This window comes from Microtus pennsylvanicus, chromosome 2 (assembly GCF_037038515.1).
Source record: "Microtus pennsylvanicus isolate mMicPen1 chromosome 2, mMicPen1.hap1, whole genome shotgun sequence".
Classification (NCBI taxonomy): Eukaryota; Metazoa; Chordata; class Mammalia; order Rodentia; family Cricetidae; genus Microtus; species Microtus pennsylvanicus.
Window position 1 is genome coordinate 79,707,602 of NC_134580.1, and position 20,297 is coordinate 79,727,898.

Below are 20,297 nucleotides of genomic sequence, written 5' to 3' on the forward strand. Positions count from 1 at the left end.
CGCCTCCCGCCTCTCTCCCTTGCTCCGCCCCCAGGCTGCCAGTTCCGCCGCGGCACAGCGTTCTTACGGTTTGCTTAGGCCTGGAAAGAGCGCGCAGCGGATAACCAAGCGCAGGTCGCAACCATGTCTGGCTGTCACGCTCAGGGAGACTGTTGCTCGCGGCCGTGCAGCATGCAGGTAAGGACAGCGGTCTACGGCACGCGGGGTGGGGCTTCGGTCGGAGCCGATGCCCGATCCCTAGCCCAGTCCGCGCCAGTCCGAGGTCTCTCCTAACTCCTAGTGGGGCTGCTCAACCCGGTGCTGACCTGGCGCTTGGAAAACAGCACCCTTTTGAGTAGCCTGCCTTATTTGTGAGGTGGGAGACAGTGGAGATGATTCTCCTTTAAGGAAACCCTCGGGGTGCATGCGTTTTTCTTTCAGTTAAACACGCCACAGTCTTATTGGAATACCTTCTACGTGCTAAGAAAACGGTGAACAAGAGAACTAGAAAAACAAAGTTTCGATACTATGTGATAAATCTTGCAGAAGACTCACGGGAAGTCCACAGAATTATCCCCTTTTATTAGCCTTGTTTAGGGTCAAAGGTCTCAAAAATAAAACCCAGGAAAATTTTAGTGCAAAAACATTTGTCAACCATTATTGTTCTTGAATAAATGGCTTTCCCTAAATTCATAAAGAAAGCTTTGAAGTTAGGTAAGATTGAGAGGGAGATTTTGCACGTAGGACACATGTCATTGGTGCCATCCCTAGGCAGGTGTGTGAGGAAAATGAAAGCAGTATATCAGAATCATTGCTAGGATGTCTTGAGAGCAGAAGTGTTTATGACCCAGATTTTGAGGAAATCCGAATGAAAACTCTTAAGGCCACCTTGACTGGACAGCCTATCGCATGTCTAGCTTTTTCATGCTGTGTGGAGGTATGGACTCATTGTTAAATTCTGATTTTTTTTGAGGGAAAATAGGAAGTCACATTTTGTGTGAATTTGTCTTGATTTTAAAAATATTGGCTTGGGTTCTAAGTACTATACAGATCAAATTAACACACGGGAAATCTGATTGGTCTGTGCCCTAGTTAGGGATACTATCTCTGTGGTGAAACACCATGACCAAAGCATCTTGGGAAGGAAAGGGTTTATTTGGTATCCACTTCATATCATCCACTGTTTATCATCGGAGAAAGTCAGGACAGGAACTCTTAACAGGGCAGGAACCCGGAGGCAGAAGTTGATGCAGAGGCCACAGAGGGGTGCTGCTTATTGACTTGCTCCTCATGACTTGCTCAGCCTGCTTTCTTATGGAACCCAGGACCGTCAGTTGAAGGATGGCACCATCCACAATACGCTGAGCCCTCTCCCATCGAACGCTAAGAAAATGCCCAATGACTTGCCTACAACCTGATCTTATGGAGACATTTTCTCAATAGAGGGTCCCTCCTCTCAGAAGACTATAACTTGTGTCAAGCTGACATCAAACTAGCCAGCGCAGACACCTAACTACTTTTTCTCTTGGTTAATTTATGTATCTTTTTAAGACTTGTCCATGTGTTAGCTGCTTGGAAGTCTTCACCAACAGGGCATCAAACAAGCCAGCAAAGTCCACAAGATACAAGTTTGAACCCTCCGATACAAGGCTTTTCTTAATGTAAGAAATGTGATCTTAGTCCATCCAGTGTTTATTGAGCAAAACACTATAGCAGTTAGAGCTTACCAAGAACGTGTTTCTTCCGCTTACTTAGAAAGCCAGCGTGGGGAGGAAACCCAGGAAGGCATCACTTTTATTTGTTTTATTTTGCCTTACCTATCATGGTGTTGTGGATAGTGACTGTAAAGTTCAATTTCATTGGATCTGACCCAGATCATCCTTTTGTGTCAGAGATTATCAGGAAGATTATTGACAAGACACAGCACAGTCTCTTGGGACAGAAGTCAGCCCCAAGAGACACAGCAGGGTTCTCACTCCTACAGGGTTCTGAAAAAGAGAAGGCCCATGGAACTAATGAGTAGTGGTATTTACAGTCAGTTTGCTCGGATTTCCTGGACTGAGGAAAGCTAAAACGGTGGGCCCTTTATGACTTCAGAGTCACAGCAGAGTGCTTGTCATCTCACTACGGCTGTGAGAATGACGCTCACGCTAGGGTGGAGGTGGAGGCAGCTGCAGGTGGACATGACTTAGATCTAGCAGTGATCCTGGTTGTTCTGCACTAACGCTACAACCGAAGGCCATCTAATCCCTGCCTCGTGTTTTCCCTGCCCTCGGCATCCCGCCCACCTTCACCTGCCTGCACTTAACCTACCTCCTGACCATATCCACCCCGGCCCATCCCTGTCTGTTCATCACACGGTTTTCTTTCTCATACCTATTGCTGCCCCTGTACCCGAGTATCCTTTACACTATATGGCAATTAGTGTCTTTTCTTGAATCTCTCTTTCCCCAAGCTGCTGAGAACCCACAACAAGAGGTAAGGAGAGGTCAGCCCAATGGATCAGAGAATCTGTGTGCTGTCCCTCCGGGGAGCTGCCTCTCATGCTGCGTTAGGCGGTTATTCCAAAGCCTTACCATCTCCCTTCATCTCATGCCCCAAGCGTGTTGCCCCTGAAAGCGCAATGACAGGAAAAGCTGTTACATGTAAACTTTTCGACTTCAGTTTCTCCTTTTTTCCAACTACAGTGTAATTTAAAGTAAAGGAGTCGGGTCTGTTTCCATATTGCCCGGATTCAAATCTTGGCTCTGCCGTTAGTATCTGGTAGTCTTAGACAAGCTCATCTTCTAGTATAATAGGGTTGGTATATGGATACAGTAGGCCATACAGCTTTAACAGTCACAGAACAAGCACCCAGCAAATGTTGGCAATTGTTGTTGTTAACAGCATCTTCATTCTTTCGCTGGCTGAAGGCAATTACCTCCTTGTTCTTCCAATCTCATTTCCCTTTCCACACACAAGAGAGCCTGTCTATTAGATCATAGCTCTCTATGCCTTCCGTCTCTTGTCCTCCAGCTCTGCCTCTTAGCAAATGTTATCATTTGAATGTTGAGTGTCCCCAAAGGTCTACACGGTAAAGGCTTATCCCCTAGGTTTGCACCATTTGGAGGTAGAAGCACCTGTACAGGTGGGGGCTAGCGAAAGATCCTTATGTTGTTGATCATGTGACCCCAAAGGGCATGGTATACCCTATGTACCTTCTTCTCTTTTCCCTCCTGGCCATCGGGTGAACCATTTCTGCCATCATGTACCCTTTGCCCTGTACTCCACCAAAGGCCTAAAAGTGATAGACCCAGCTAACCATGGATGGAGCCTATAAAACTGAGCCAAAATAAGCCTTTCCTCATGGTAGTAGCACAGGCATCTTGTTACAGTGTCTGAAAAATAAGTTCTAATACATATAAAAAGGGATTGTTTGTGTTGACTTTCCATCTGTTTCCTATCTAGGACTCCCTGCCATAGCAACATTACTGAAAGAGTCTGTAGATTTTATACCTGCAAATTTCATTTATTTCTAAATAAAGTGAGTGATCCTCACTTTGGTCTGGCTTCCAAATCCAATTCTTCAAAGTGCTTGTTACTGAGGGGACCTGTGAGATGACTCAGTGGGGAAAAGTGCCTGCTGCCAAACCTGACAACCTGAATTCTGTCCCCAGGACACACATGGTAAAGACAGAAAGAACTCCTGCAAGTTATTCTCTGACCGCACAGGTGTCATGCCCACATACATACATACATACATACATACACACACACACACACACACACACACACATACACACAAATAACTAAAATAAATTTTTTTTAAAACTGTTACTTAAGGTAATTAAGGCTGACTTAACTTACTGACACCCTTGGTGCCCCCTCAAGGAGCTAAATGTTGTTAGGGAATATGCTCCAACTATACTCATTAATCTCACTTCATCCTGGTTATTTTACCCTCCAAAGGGTCCTCAACACTGCCAGCAGCACTGCCCAGCAGTCCCCAGTCTCTAGTGTCCCCCTCCCCACAAAGGCTACTTTGTACCTTCATGTACATTGACTGTGCAATACTTGTGGGCTCGCCACACTGCCCTTCAGTATCTTTTCTCCGCTATCATAGTCAGGTGTGTGAGCACTGGATATGAGGGCTGGGAGATGGCTCAGCGGGCTCCGTAGACACTGAAGCATGCTGACCTGATTTGGATCCTCGGCAAACATGTAGAAGCTGCACGCAGTTGCACGCTCCTGTAACGCCAGCCCTGGAATGGATGAAGGTGAGAGGGCTCCCAAGACCTGCTGGCCAGCTAGGCTAGCTGAAACAGTAGGTTCAGAGAGACCTTGTCTCAAAAATAATTGGGGAGATGACTCAGTGGTTAACAGCATTGGCTGCTTTTCCAGAGGTCAAATGGTGACTCACAACTGTCTGTAACTCTAGTTCCAGAGAATCCATACCCCCTCTTCTGGCCTTTGTGGGCACCAGACGTGCAAGTAGTGCACAGACATATATGCAGACAAAACACACACACACACACACACACATTATATTTTCAAAGTTTTGAAGAGGCAGATACTCCCCGACTCCCCACCTTCATCCACAAGACCTAATTTGTAGCCCGTTCCATCTTCTGAGTCCTCCCCTGTCCACCTGTGTAACATTCTTACCACCCGTGAGCTCAAGACCCCTTCCTAATTCCTTTCCTCCCTATCTATAGCTTCTGTTCCCATTGTGCTCCACCCATTTTGTATTATACATTATCATCTCATAACTGAGAAGTTTACAGATTAAGCTCCTCAGAGTGGGTCTTATGTATATTTCCCTCGTCAGGGCCTATCATGTGCGTAGCACTCAGGCTTGGTTGGCTGAAGGAGTGAGGTAAATAATAAATGACAGGAAACAAGTGCGAAGAGCAAATGCTGTCGCACAGAATTGGAGGGGGGGTGGAGGCGTCGGCTGCATCTTGCTTGAGAAAAAGCTAACCAGGGTTCGAGAGAATTGCAACAACTGGGGATCCAGCATGAGCAGCAACAGTATAAAGAGAACTGTATTCTTGCCGGGGAAGAAGACATAGCTTAGTTACTTATTGCTATATGCAAACCATCCCAAAATTTAGCAGCTGGAAACAGCACTCATTGTATCCTATAAATGCTCAGGGTGAGGAATCTAGGAGCAACCCGGCTATGTTCTGGATCAAGACCTCATGAGGGAGCATTCAGGCTGTTGTCTGAGCAATAGTCACATCAAGGATGGACCGCACAAGGAAGATCTGCTCCCCAAAGTGCCTTCTGCAGGCTGTGGTGGCCTTCTGCATGGGCTGGCTCCACAAAGAACCAGTGGTCCCAGAGAGAGATTCCAGGATCCAACACTGACCCTCACATCTTACAGCCTCATCTGCGAAGTAACACAGTAGCCACTTCTGCCATGGTTAGCGCATGGGCCAACCCTGGCACCATGAGGGCAGACCGTCAGCGTGACCGCCAGGGTTCAGTGATCCCTAAGAGCCACCTTGTAATTGATTCAGTAAGGACTTTGACAAGAACTGAGGGATTTACATAAAACATGACTGAAATACTTGAAAAATAAATTAGAACATAAAAGGACGTAACAGATCAAGGAAATGGTATTTGAGCACTTGTTGATTTGAGGGTCCAAACTCATGATCAAAGGACTGTGTTAGTTCAGTACTCAAGGTAGAATGGAGGATGAACTGGAGGAGAAGAAAAAGCAGACAAGGAGATCAAACAGGGAAAGTGTAACTTCTGTTCAAAAGGTCAGTCGTGGGAAGAAGGTATTGGCATTACAAAGTGAGAGCAATGGAAATATCAATTTCTGCAAATTCATTGCATTCACATTAAAAGATTACCCTTTACTCTGACGTTATTTTCCTAACTATGTTTAAAATCCACTCTTTTCTGAAGATAGTAATAGTGGAGAGTTAAATATAAATAGTGTCATTAGTTGGCAGCCACATGTCATTCCTGAAAATTAATAAAACTACCTACCCATGGGCCTGTGAACTGAGTCAGCGGGTAAAGCAATTGCTGCATAAGCCATTGACCTGAGTTCATTCTCCAGAGCCCACATAGAGGTAGAAGGAGAGAGCTGACTGCATGAAGTGGTGCTTTGACCTCAGCATGTGCACCCTCCCCCCCAACTAAAAACAAAAAACTGGTGTTGTATTGGGGTCCCACATTGGGGTGACATCTGTCAGGTCCAGTCTCGATGGGTTCATAGGTTCCAGGATAGGGGCATGTGGATTAGAAATATCAGGCAGACAAAACAGATATAAAAGAAATAGAGACACAGATTACAGTTGGGAGGGCAACCCAGTGAATACTGAATTCACCCACATCTATTTTCCATATGCTTTTATACCCCAAAAGGTAGGGTATACACACGCACACACACGCATGCACGCACGCACGCACCAAAAAGCGGGGGAGGAAGGCCAAAGACTGCTTTACCATGATATAAAGAACAAACAGCAATTACCTCTTCAATACCTGAAACATCAAGCAACAATACCTTGAGCACACCTTAGGCCAAGTATCCTGTAGGCCATCACTCCCTGGGACAAACCTGCTGTCATGTCCTTGAAGGAGCAGGAATTGGCCTGAACTCTCTGACCTTTGGTCAAGGTGGACCAGATCCACCTCTGTGAGCCATCTTAATATCCAAAACACCTAGGTCAAGATGTCTTGTTAGTAGCCACACGTTAAGTCAAACCTCTTATCTATAACCTTGAGCAGGAATAGGTCAGAGCTCTCTGACCTTTAGTCACGGTGGAACTGACCCCCTTCTGTGGGGTCCCACAGTGTTGAAATTCAGAAGTCTGGGGAAATCACTGAGCCCTGCAAGGAAACCAAGCCCAAGCCCAGCCCCGGAAAGTATCCCTGGACCACAGTGGGGGGCCTGCTTATGCTAATAAACATATGCTTTGAGTGCCCCCCCCCTCACCTGACAGTTTGTGTTTGTGTCAGAGTCTCCCAGGAATCCCTGGGTCCGGGTGCATGCTGGTTTTCAAGTGAAAGGAGCGAGGAGAGGAAATAAATGGAGCCCTGTTGGGCATAAGTAGGTACGCCTGTGACAGGCGAGGCTGGGAGGCCTTCAAAGTGGAGCAAAAGCTCTTTACACTCTAATGTTTATAATATAGTCTGTGTCTGCCACACCAGAGCTGCGCTTCTGCTAACAGTCCATTGTGGAAAGTCTTTAGCTTCATGTCATGTAGTTATTATGTTCACTGAAAGCCAGCTCCGGCAACAGCTGACAGGTACTGCTGGCCTCCAGGGGAGCAGTGGACAGCAGCTAAGCCTTCCCTTCTTGCCAGTTTGAAGACAGCTTTTCCATTTTCACCCTCTCGGGCTGCACAGCTTGAGTGGCTGCATCTTCCACAGATGTGTCCTTGCCAGGTCTCCATGGCTTCCCTGGAATTGTATCTGCTGCTCTGAATGACTGAAGGAGATGCAGCGACCAGCGACCGTGCTGCCCTGTCAGGGTTAGGCTGTAGCAGGAGGCTGGCTAATTGCTCTAATACTTCAGAACTGGGGAAAGACAAAAGGAAAGGGGGATGTATAATAATAGACCATTTTCTGTAATGTTTGCAATTTGTTGCGCAAATTTGGTCTTAATGATTGGAACACTGCAGGAGTCTTCTCATTAGCTGTATTTAATATGTAATTAAAATATCATTTATGTTCCCCAAGAAAAGGAAACAGCAAATTATATGGGGCATAGAAATTTTTGGCTAGTTTCCTTGAGAAAAGTTAAGAATTCCATTTTATTATTAACTTTAAGTAATTAATTTGTGTTCAAGAACTTTAACTCTTTAAAACGGAAGGAAGCGAGTATTGTACCACACAGGTTGTACCAAGTGTTTTTACTGTAGAGATTTTAAATTGTATGTTTAAACGTCTGTGTATATGTGTATAGCTCCATGTTATATGTACACAGGAGTGCAGTTCCCAAGGACTCCAGCAGAGGGTGCTGGCTCCTCTGGAACTGGAGTAAGGAGTAATTGTGAGCCTCCTGACATGGGTGCTAGGAACTAAACTCCCACCCTCTGCAAGGGGTTATAGAACTTAACCTCTAAACCGTCTGTCCAGCCCCAATTTTTGTTATTTTAAAGTGTGTGTGTGTGTGTGTGTGTGTGTGTGTGTGTGTGTGTGTGTGTGTGTGTGTGTGTAGGTAGGTAGGTAGGTAGGTAGGTAGGTAGATGTACATGCAGGTGCATAAGAAGGCCAGAGGCTTCAGTACCCCTGGAGCTGTAGTTAGATGGAGTGTGAGCCATTTGATGTGAGTGCTGAGAACTGAACTCTGGTCTTCTGCAAGCGCAATACGTGCTCTTAACTGCTTAGCCATCTCTTCAGCTTTGTGCTGTGTGTTTTATCTTCATTTTATCTCACTTTTATTTCTCAACACGTTCTCATTTAATGGTTGAGTAAAAGAGAGGCTTGGTGTCTTAGTTAAGGTTTCTATTTCTATTGCTATGACAAAACACTGGGGAAAGGCGCCATGGGGAGGAAAGGATTTATTTCACCTTACATCTTGGAGTCCATCATCCAGAGAAGTCAGGGCAGGAGCAGAAGCAGAGACTGTGGAGGAGTGCTGCTTCCTGGTTTGGTCCTCATAGTTTATACAACCCAGAACCACCAGTGCATGGCAGCACTGTTCACAGCGAGCTGCGCCCACATCAGTTATCAGTAAGAAAAGACGCCACATTGTTGCCCACAGACCAGTCTGGTTGGGACATTTTCTCAATTGAGGTTCCCTCTTCCTAGATGACTCTAGCCTTTGTGAAGTTGACATAAAAACTAGCCAGCACACTCAACATCATGCAAACAGAGAACTAGATATAATGTAGTTTTTAAGTCCTGCTCACTCTTAATCCTGTGTTGGTTTGAGCTTTACAAAATGTCTAACTTTCTCCCATGCTTTCAGTTTTGTATTGTGAAGGCTCCTTCATCAGCAGTCACTCAGAATACTTGCCTAAAACTGTGTACGTGGAGAGAGGGGGAGAGAGTGAGAATCAAGAACATTTGGGAAAGCACAGTTTCAGCTACCTGAGCATCCAGTCTATTGAAATCATGATTTTCTTCTGACCTCAGGAATGATTTTGTGCCTTTACGCAGGGCCCACGGTAGCAGTCCAGTGATTTTCTCTGCATAGCAAGGGTTTCTTGTTTGCCTTTCCTTGAAAATGCAGCCCACTGAGTCCTGAGTTTATATGGGGCTTTTCTGTGTGATGCAAGTCTGGACTTTATCTCGAATTTCTAATGCTTGTCCAGCTCTCAGAATGGAGGCTCGGGGTCCCCAGAGTTATTTCAGGTGCCTTGAAGGGACAATCCTGGCTTTGGGGTTCCCTGCTCTCAAGATGTCCCACTCTCATTTCCTTTACGACCCTGTGAAATCTTCCCACTTCAACAGTGTATTTTGAAATATTTGTAAAGGTCACTTAATCAGCGGCTGTTACTTATTTTCACGGTAATGCTATATGTCATACTGCCAAAATGGAGTTCATTGCATTTCTCTTTGTTTTTGTTTTCATTAATTTAAACTATTAAAACAAAACAGGGGGAAACAAATGACATGGTTTTCTTAGCAGGTAATTATTGGAGTGACATGTATAAATGAGGCTTGATGATCACCTCAGCCTTTATTTATGTGCGCCTTTAAACAAAATGCCTTCCCAGGAAAGAATCATGGTTGCTTTTCAGTAGGATTTGCTTAGTGCTGTTTGCTTGGTTTTAATTTTAATAGTGAGTATTTATTATAATTGTAATAAAAGAAGATATTGAAATCACTTTGGAAAACTAAACATTTTTAATATAAAAATGAAACTGAACCAGCATAGACTGGACAGATAACACCGTGATGTCTTGTGTATGGTGTTCTAGTGGGGTGTTTTGTGTGAATAACTTTCCTGTGTGGCACTAGGTCCCACTGTCTTTTGTTGACACTGTCATAGACCCCTGGCACTTCCCTGCCTTGTCCTCACAGCCTGTTCCATAGAGTTTGACTTAGGCCCCTATACTGACCAGTCCCAGATTGTCAAATAACTAAGTAAATCCATTTTCTAAATGTTAGGGACAGAACGTGTTTGTTTCCTTAACTATCTCTTAGGTAGATTTCTTTGAACGTCCTTAAGTTGGTTTTGTGTTAGAAATGCCAGCTGGAACACACAATTTAAAAAGTCGTTGTCTTCTGTTTAAGGACAAGGAACACCCCAGATTCCTGATCCCAGAACTTTGCAAACAGTTTTACCATCTGGGCTGGGTCACCGGCACCGGAGGAGGAATTAGCTTGAAGCATGGGTAAGTTTCTGGTTGATTTCAGCTCTGGAGTTCTCCAGCTCAGCACGCCATGGGTGGTGTGTCCAAACCCAGCTGATAGCCAGTTTATGTGTTACTGAAGCTGTTTACTTTCTAAAATGATCGGGGGTGTTTGCATGACCCAACGGAACCAGGAGCAGGAGCAACAAGCAATTAAAACACCGAAGGCCTTTGGATCCCAGTTGTTAATCGGGATAATTTGAGTCTCTCTTTGGAACAGTAAAGGAGGTAACAGTCCAGCAAGTATGTTCATGTATCTTCACAGGATCCTCTCTAGACAGCCGAAGATTTATTTCAAAAGTTCAGAGACATATTTTGAAGTCACTTAAATCCAGATTATTAATCATTGAAAATTGAAAAATCCATGTTTTCTGAGTTCAGAAACAGGCCATGTACTATTGTAAGCAGAGATATCATGATTAATGGGCATAGCATCTGCTGATATCTACCCCTTTGAGGCACTGGATTTAATCAGAAAGAAAGAATCATTTTCTATTGCTCATTGGATTCAGAGAATGTCTCGTCTTCGAACAGATGAGGAATAAGCCCTGGCAATGACTCTCCAGGTGACACCTCATTCCCCCGAGACTTTCTGAAGGAGGATTAATGTTTTCTCCTGAAATGTTGTATGAATATTGCTGTCTGGAGGCTGAATGTTAACCTGAGTGAGGGCGCTTTATTTCTGTATTCCAATTCACCTTTTCTCTTTAGCAAAATTGGGTTATTAAAACATTTGTATGTTGAGTATATATGTACATGATATATGTGTATATACATGTACATATGTATGTGCATATATGTGTGTATACATATATATGGATATATCCATTTCAAGGAGTCTGCATTTCATAATAGTAAATGGATTATAAAATAAAATCAGGACATTTTAAACAGGAGGAATTTTACTACATCTCACAAGATGGTGATTTCATAATTTCATCTGCTTCAAATTACAGTGTAATTCATGAAACAGTTCAATAGTGGGAAGTAGCAAAAGGTACCTTAGTCGGCAGCTGTGTAGGAATATAAGGGTCAGTGTATAGACACAGCCTGTTCCCTGGCGGGCCCACACGTCCACCTGTGCCCCTCACCATCAGTCACCCAGCTGCTGGTGTGTCACTTCAGCTCTGAGCAGGCGTTCAGATTGCTTTGCCTAAATTTTCAAGTTGTCTTGTTCACAATATACCCGGAACTATTAATAATTTGTTCTTGTTTCACTTTTCTATTTAAAAGTCAAGTGCCTGTAATTAATTTCCCTGATGTATAATTTATAATAAATCGTGTTCTAAATGTATTTAGTTAACTACTGTTTATTTTCATGTCCAGAGAATGGTTTTTTACATAATAGGGCTCCTACCAAACTGAGCTAAAAGGGTCATTTCTGGATATAGATGTTAAAACAAGTAGAATGAAAACTCAAAATTTCGAGAATTTTTTAAAGCAAGGAATTGTAAAGGACCCCTCTCTCTGAAAGAACTTTACTGTTCCACACGCTGATTGTGTGTGGCCAACATAAACCGTTTATTGGCACATCTCTTAATATGCAATGACTTTTATAGCACTACAATCAATTTATAGGAAAGTTGCATCATGTGTAGTTTTTCCTTAGTTTTAATGGGCAAGGAGCTCCCCCTAGAGGCCACAAGTGGGAAGAAGCAAAGTTTTAAGGAGAACTGTTTGGCTTCCTGTTTATGCTTTACAGACTAAAATGGGTGTTTTTAGTAAAATGTTGAATATCACCCCTTTATGAGCCAACATTACTCATCTTAATGTTTCTGGTAATAGTTTTGTCTTTTATATCTGACTCTTGGTGCAAATAAATTTGAAAAGACATATAAATACAGTAGATAATGTCCTAACATCATACAGACAGTAAAGTCTTGGGGAATGCAGGAATACTAACAGATTTCAAGGTTTGGCTGATACCACTCTGGCTTACATGACTGGTGTATGGCACCAGGATTATACACGCATGTATACACATACATGTGTGCACGCATATATATGACAGCAAGGACATGCATAGGGATTGAAAGTAAGGACACACATAGGAGTCATCAGAGCAATTCCACAACACTTAGCAGCCATTGCCTTTGGCTTGGTCATGATGTTTAGATTTATCATTTGCTGTTTTCATCAGTATGTGCCAGCTACACTAAGCTTGTTGCATGCTTCTGGAATCACATTTGATAAACTCCTACTATAGATGAGCTGTTGAGACCTTGTATTTCAGTGATCTTTAATGACCAGAGCCTAAGTACAAATAGACACACCTGCACACAGATGTGGTATGAACTCTTGTTTTTCTGTCCTCTTATTTACCACAGAGTGAAAGAGCAGGGAGTGTAGAGAAATAAACTCTAGAATGCATTCCCTGGAACTTCCAGGTTCTTTTTATAGAATCAAGCAAACATTTTCCTTCAAGCTTTTGTATGTTATCTAAAACAAAAGCTGTTACTTTGTATGTTTCCTGTATTTCTCTTTCTGTGTTAGAATTGCTATGTTAAAAACTTACTTAGCTTATCTTTGAATTGCTCAAAGTTGATGAAATTCTAAATTTTCATTTATAAAGACAGCAGTACAAAGAGACTTAACACAGCTCGAACCTCTTTTCTGACCACAAGGGTGGCGAGTGGATCTCTGGGACCTTTGGCTCTGGAGGAAGGGCTGCCACACCGTTGTCCCATGCAGCAGATGCTGAGCACGGCAGCTGCTTCCTGGATTCTTCTCACCTATCAGGCATCTGTCTAGGCCTTAGTTCACCGAGAAACCCTCATTTCACTGATACGCCTGTCAGTTGTAGTAACCACTTTGACAGCTTCGTATAAGCCATCCTCACTGTCACTTTGAAGCCTTTGATATTTGTCCATTGTGCTTTTCTGCTTCCATGGCAAAAGCTGTTCTCTTGGTTTCCATTTTTGTGGCAGCTCGTTAATGTGCTCTGGCAACTGAAACTTATAAGTCGACGGTTCTTTAAGTGGAGGGAATGGGAAAGATTTGGGAATTATTTGCAAGTCAAATTTGACAGCACAGTAGAGGATCTTGTGGAAAAATGGTACAGCAGGTGTAGATCTCTCTCTCTCTCTCTCTCTCTCTCTCTCTCTCTCTCTCTCAGTGTGTGTGTGTGTGTGTGTGTGTGTGTGTGTGTGCGTGCGTGCGTGCGCGTGTGCATGCGTACGTGCGTGTGCGTGTTTATTTTGTTTCAGATGTTTGCTGGTCTTGAGCTCATGGTCTTCCCTGCTCATCCTCCTAAGTGCTGTGATTATAGGCATATGCAACCACACTCAATATCCTAATCTCATTTCTAACTTTTTGTGATTGCTTAATTGCTAAATAATTTCCAAGATTTGCATGCTTGTCTTAGAGGAAATTCCTCAGTTACCTAATGCTAATGCTGTAGTTAGCAAACTGTCCAGCAGAGGGCTCTGTCTTTCATGACTTCATGAAATGAATTTGAATCTCATTCTTTACAATGCAAAAATGTTTTCAATCAGACATATATTTTACCTGATTTTAGGTTAACTATATTTTACATAGTATACTGAAATTCTATTCATTCATGACACAAGTAGCAAATAATTAACATATTCAAATTTACATTTCCTCTAGATAGTGGTCTAGCTACCACTAAATTTTTTTGCCCCATGAAAAGAAATACATATATGTGAAAGAGGAAGACAAAAGCAACTACCACGAGTTTTCTTAGGCCACTAGTGTTTCAAAGTAGCCTAGAACTCATCCTGTGCACCCTAACTCCTTCACTCAACCAAGCAGCCGCTCAGGGCTTGATGTGTAGAGGACATTAATGGTTATACTGCAGGGATGCACTTTATTTGTTCAAAACCAGAACTTTAAACAAAAACCAATTTCTATATTTTGTGTTACCAGCAATGAAATCTACATTGCTCCTTCAGGCGTGCAAAAGGAACGCATTCAGGTATGCTAAAGGGTCCTTTGTAAGCCCTCTGTCCCCTCTCCTTAACTGCCATTCCACGAAGTGGAATCGCTTCTAAAGGTTATGTTAGTTTTGAAGGGAGGTTCTGTTGTGAAGATTTAAGTAACTAATCAACAAACATTTGCTAAGTAACTATTCAATATTTGCTGAGTAATTATGAAATGTTTCTTTAAGACGGCAAGTATCTTCCACGTCTGCAGCGTGTGTTGTAAACTCTCGCGGGGCTGGAGAGACGGCTCACAGGTTGAGAGCACTCACTGCTTTTGCAGAGGACCTGGGTTTGCACCTCAGTTCTCACCCTCACAGTGGCTCACAACTGCCTGTAATTCCAGTTGTAGGGGATCTAAAGCCCCGCTTCTGACCTCGTCCAGCAGAGGGCTCTGTGCTTCATGACCGGGTATGCACATGGTATACATACATACATACTGGAAAACAAAAATAAATGAATTTCCAAAATCTCCTTCGGAGAGCTGTAGCAGGCAGCAGTGAGAAGCGCAGCCTCAGCGCACCTTTATCAGACTGGTGAGCCACTTCTGCTGAAAGGCTCAGCTCACACAAACTGATTCCTATCTTAATCACAAAGCTATTCCAATTCAAAGTGGGGGAGTTTTGTTTCAAAATTTTGAGAAGTGGCATTCTATATCAATGCTAGAATATTTCCCCAAGTCTAACCAAATACATAAAACATTGATTATATATTTACAAGAAAAAAGAAAAGTTTCTCTCTTCGTGAAAGCTTATATTGTAGCCTGTGGTAAGCCTGGTATTCGGAAGATGCAAATCGGAAATATGCAGGCATCACTGAGAAACAGCTAGGTCAACACATTCCCGAAAACTTGAAGAGTAGCATCTTTAGTAAGTTTCTCGAGGGATAAGAAAGTTCTGACACCCACCTGGGCATGTTATATGGTTTCCCGAAAATGTAGTTGTGAAATGGCAGGCCTAAGTCTGAACTGACAACATCAGTATATACATAATTGCTTCTACATCCAATCTTATCCTTAAAGTTCTAAAAGAAAGTGATTTATTTAACTCTCAAGAAAGTTTTTGATAATATAAAACTATTAATTGTATTAGTTTGTGTGTATCAGTATTTTGCCAGCATGTGTTTCTGTGCACGATGTGCATGCAGTTCCCTTGAAGGCCAGAAGAGGGCATCAGGTCCCCCAGGACTGGAGTTAGATGGTTGAGAGCCGCCATGTGAGTGCTGGGTACCATACCCGGGTCCTCTAGAAGAATTGTCAGTGCTCTTAACCACCGAGCCGTCAGTCCAGTCCCAGTATGAAACTTGGACACTTTTTTTCTTGGTACTGAAATTTTGGGGACTCCATGAATGTTTGGTTTGAATGTTAAACTTGTTTGCATATGCATATACTGTATAAATATACCCAGTAGAGACATTTTAATTGTTATTTTTTTAACCTTCTTTTCTTTTTCTCTCTCTGTAAATAGCCAGAAGATATGTTTGTTTGTGACATCAATGAACAGGACATAAGTGGACCTCCAGCATCTAAGATGCTCAGAAAAAGCCAGTGTACTCCTCTCTTCATGAACGCCTATACCATGAGAGGTAGGCAGGTATCCAGGCAGAGCTGGCCTCACTAGCACAGTCATCATGACTTCAGTTAACAGCTCTCGAGGATCGAACATACAAGCATTTTGTTTCCCCTCGTTGCATTCTCATCAGCCTCTGAAGAAGGTCCATTGTTACTCCACTTTCCTCTTAGCTCCTGTCAGCTTGACACAAGCTAGAGTCACCTGGGAAGAGGACCTTCAGCTCAGGAAGTGCCTCCGTCAGACTGGCCTGTAGGCAGGTCTGGAGGTGCATTGTCTTGGTTAATGGCTGATATGGGAGGGCACAGCCCACTGTGGATAGTGCCACTCCTGGGTAGGTGCTCCTAGAATGTATAAGGAAGTGGGCTAAGCAAGCCATGAGAGCCAGTCAAGCACACTCCTCCATGGCCTCTGCTTTAGTTCCAACCTCCAGGTGTCTGCCTTGAGTTCCTGCCCTTACTTCCCTCAGTGGGAAACTGTGATGCAGGACATGGAAGCCACATAAACTCTTTCCTTTCCCAGGCTGGCTTTGGCCAGCATTCTGTCACAGCCACAGAAGCTAACTAGGACCCAGATTTTCCTCAGAAAAAGTCAGGTCCATAAGGAAACACATACATAAAGTGTATAGATATAGGTGTTGATTTTCTCTTAAAGACGTAAGTTCTCCTCACTGAGCAGCTGCCTCTTCATCCTGCAGGAGCAGGCGCAGTGATCCATACCCACTCTAAAGCTGCTGTCTTGGCCACCCTCCTGTTTCCAGGACAGGAGTTTAAAATTACACATCAAGAGATGATCAAAGGAATAAGGAAATGTACCTCAGGAGGGTATTACAGGTATAATTTTATTATTAAGTTATTTGGCATGCATTTTTCCTCCTCTTTTTATGCATCTAATGAGATGTGGTGGGCTCTGTGTTCGGTAATATTCCACGTAACAATGAACCTTCAAAGGCCTTCTCGGGCACAGACTGCTCCTACCCTCCCCAGCTGTGCAGAGTTATTAGCAACATGAATAATGAAATGTTTGCTCCATTAAAACGAACAGAAGTCTTGCCTGGACTTTCTGTCAAGATGGGTGAGAACAGCCCGTTTTCAGCGCTGAGGAAGCAAGATCTCCTCACCTCCACTTTGTCTTCAGGAAGCTGGAACTGAGACTACCATTAGAATTTATGTTGATGTAATGTATTTCTAGAATATGTTCCTGTTTATAAAAGCTTTCTATTTGTTTTAATTAGAGAAATGACTGTATTTCAGAATTTGTGATGTGGTGACATAAAAGTGCACAGCAATGACCTCTAACTAAATTTAAATAAATCCACCAACCTGCAAAAATGTCGCCATTATTTATGAATCTAGACTTGAATGGCTTGAAGACACAGGTTCCCAGTGTCCAGGGACAAGCTGAGCCTTGCTTCCTAGTCCGCGGGGCCTGGTTCCCCCTCCCTTCAGAGGACAGTGTTCCTGGTACTGAAGACACCACAGCGGTGTCTTCCTGTGACTGCAGTAAGGGAACACGTTGGATGTGTTTAAACCTCTGTGCTGAAAATTTAGCTCATTTGATTTCCTTGTTTAGTGTGAGCCTAAAGCCTTGCTCAGCACTGTGAAAATTATGTCGAAAAGGTGTCAGTTGAAGCAGTGGAGTGTGTGCAGGGCTCTCTCAAGGCCCTGGGTCAGGCCTCAGCAGCAGAGCTAAGCTAAACAAAGTCAGCACCAAACTTCCCTCATTACCAGGTGAGCTGAACATGCCTTACTGTGGCTGCCATCAAGTAACATGCCTGTGCTGGAGTGCAGAGGATACCGACAGTCAATCAGAGGACTTCCGTGCCTCTGTTTCGTATTTAACTTGTGAGCATCAGTATCCTGTCGATGAAATAAGGGATTGCTTTGAATTTGTTTTCTAGTCTCACTGTGCTTTGAAATTATTTTGCGCCTGGAAATATCTCTGACTGTGTGACGAATGCTATAGGAGAATCTAAGTCTGTCGCTCTCCAGGCTGGTTTCAGGGAAGAGGTGAGACCAGCTATTCACTCCGTCCACGCTACAGCATTGTATAATTACTTCTGTCTCAGCTACAGGCGGGTCGTGGGCAAGTCTATACTACTACGATAATGGCTGCCCAAATTATGAATCACCCGACAGCTGCTTAGTCTACGCCTGCCTGCAGGTGGTCGCTTCAGATGACACTTGGCATTTCTGTGTTCATTTTCTCACTGCTTTGGTGAAAGGCAGTGTGAGAAAGCCGTGTATAAGGGAACGCTTGTCTGAGGAGTCATTGGTTACAAGCGACCTCAAGACCTAGTTTCACGTGTAGCGAAGTTGCTTGATGATTGGACATTATTACATTCTGACTTTGTCTCATGAATTTACTGAGAAAAAAGTGAAAACAAAAGTTCTAATGCCTCAGGTTTGAGATTATTCTGAAAGCATTAACATAACCTTGGTAATTGTTGCTAGATGGTTCTTTCTATCCTGATGCCACAGACCACACCTGCATTGATTGGTTTGCCTGTCAAGACATTTTGGTATTCTGCCAAGATGAAATACAATGATTTTTATTTTGGGAAATATTCCTACTATGCAATATATAGTTTGAGATGTATCATTTTCTATCTTATGTTTAAAATGTTCTGATTATCTTTACTTCAAGGAAATGCTTGTATGGTCTTGATTTCTTTGTTAGGTTCTGGTATACTGTACAAATTTCTGCCATTTAAATTCAGGGCTGCCTGCCATTTGGTATCTTTTGGTATAGATGTTTATATAAGATATACAGAATAACTTGCACCATCTTGTTTTGAAGTTGGAGATGTTGGAGTGCTATATAGATATCAGCTGGTCACTAGCAGCAGAAAATACAAATAGAATATTGATATTTTAGTGGGAGTAGATGTCTTGTTCTGTCTTACAGGTATGATGACATATTAGTGGTACCCATTATTGAGAACACTCCTGAAGAGAAAGACCTCAAAGAACGAATGGCTCGTGCAATGGACGAGTACCCAGACTCCTGTGCGGTGCTCGTCAGGCGTCACGGGGTGTACGTGTGGGGAGAGACGTGGGAGAAAGCAAAAACCATGTAAGACCAAGTTAGAGATTTGGTGCAAATCACACTCAGAATGTGAAAATGAACTAACATGTTTTAGGATTTAAAACAAAGTACAAGTTTTCCATGTGTTTGTTAGTCGACTGGTTTCAACTTAAATAATCTGTCAGTATTATTTGGAAAGACCTGATTTCTTACTCTGTTAAATCTTCAGGAAGTATTAATTAGGTCAGCTCTGATTTAGGAAGGCTCAGTGAAGTTTGCTCCAGAGGAAAAGAGTCATAGATCTTAAATAATATAAATTTTATTTAAGAAATATAGCACATAATAAAATAATAAAAACATAACTTCATGTGAGTCGTATATTTCCCGGGAAGTAAATGGTGTGGTGGCACAGCACAGTGTGATTCCTTTGCAGGTCTGGAGTTTGTTGGGGTCAAAGTAGTAAACCTTTGGTGTGAACTCAGTAGCAAACATAGCCACGTAGCAAAGCTAATGTTGGGAGACATGGTAGTGAGGACCGGAGAGCTTTATCCTGACACACGTTCAGTCCTCTTGCCTCCTCTTCTAGGTGTGAGTGTTACGACTACCTGTTTGACATTGCTGTCTCTATGAAGAAGATGGGAATGGACCCAACGCAGTTCCCAGTTGGAGAAAATGGAATTGTGTGAGCCAAGTGGATGTCTAAGTATCTTCAAGGATAAAACAAACTTAATTACACCTTAAATAAAACTTGACTGCTTTTAAATGAGTTGGAAATTTTCTTGATGTCACTAATTTGTCACTGAATACAACAAGTCACACATTAAATATTCTCCTCCACATTAAATATTTTCTTATATTCTTACAGCTTTAGGTGACAGAGAGGTGGAATAAACTTTTAACTTGGTATTTGCTTATTTCAAAGCATGTAAATTTGCATATAAAGACAAAATATTTCCTTTTAAGTTAATTCCTTTTGTATACATTCTTGGGATTTTTTTCATCTTTAAAACACTAATAATAGAATTCGTTAAATATTTTCTACTTAATTGTGAAATGAACACTTTCTTATTTTAATTTGATACATAAAATTTATATCAACTATTAAGAGTAGTGTATTCTTTATACCTAATGTAAAGATAATTCTATAGATTTCCCTTATAAACTGTAGTACTTCTATATAAAGTCTCAGTGCATATAATCTAAAAGTCCAGAGTCCAAAATATTGCATGCAGACATGATGTCACAGACGGAATCCACATGTCACTTCATGTGGCAGGTCGTAGTGAAGTTAAAGATGCATTTAAAGCATTGTCTAAGTTATATGTGAAACAAATGAAGTCTGTGTTTATCCTTGGTTTCCATCTCCAAGATAGCTCATTATATATATATATATATATATATATATATATATATATATATATATATATATATATATATATATAAAATTTATTCTATATATACAAATATACGTAGAT

At 42.4% G+C, this 20,297-nt stretch overlaps 1 protein-coding gene across 3 annotated transcripts; it reads left to right on the forward strand.

Annotated features, from left to right (window-relative positions):
- The first annotated feature begins 16 nt into the window (after nt 1–16).
- Apip (APAF1 interacting protein) lies at nt 17–19,585 on the forward strand. Of its 3 annotated transcripts, XM_075961552.1 has the most exons (7): nt 18–177; nt 10,168–10,268; nt 14,175–14,223; nt 15,694–15,811; nt 16,493–16,628; nt 18,703–18,870; nt 19,409–19,585. In XM_075961552.1, the coding sequence occupies exons 1-7, from the start codon at nt 124–126 to the stop codon at nt 19,506–19,508; spliced, it is 726 nt and encodes a 241-aa protein (XP_075817667.1). In that variant the 5' UTR covers nt 18–123; the 3' UTR covers nt 19,509–19,585. The 3 variants fall into 3 exon arrangements, with proteins under 3 accessions (XP_075817668.1, XP_075817667.1, XP_075817669.1); XM_075961553.1 differs by lacking the exons at nt 10,168–10,268; nt 14,175–14,223 and having other exon boundaries at nt 17–177; XM_075961554.1 differs by lacking the exons at nt 18–177; nt 14,175–14,223.
- Nucleotides 19,586–20,297: the final 712 nt, after the last annotated feature.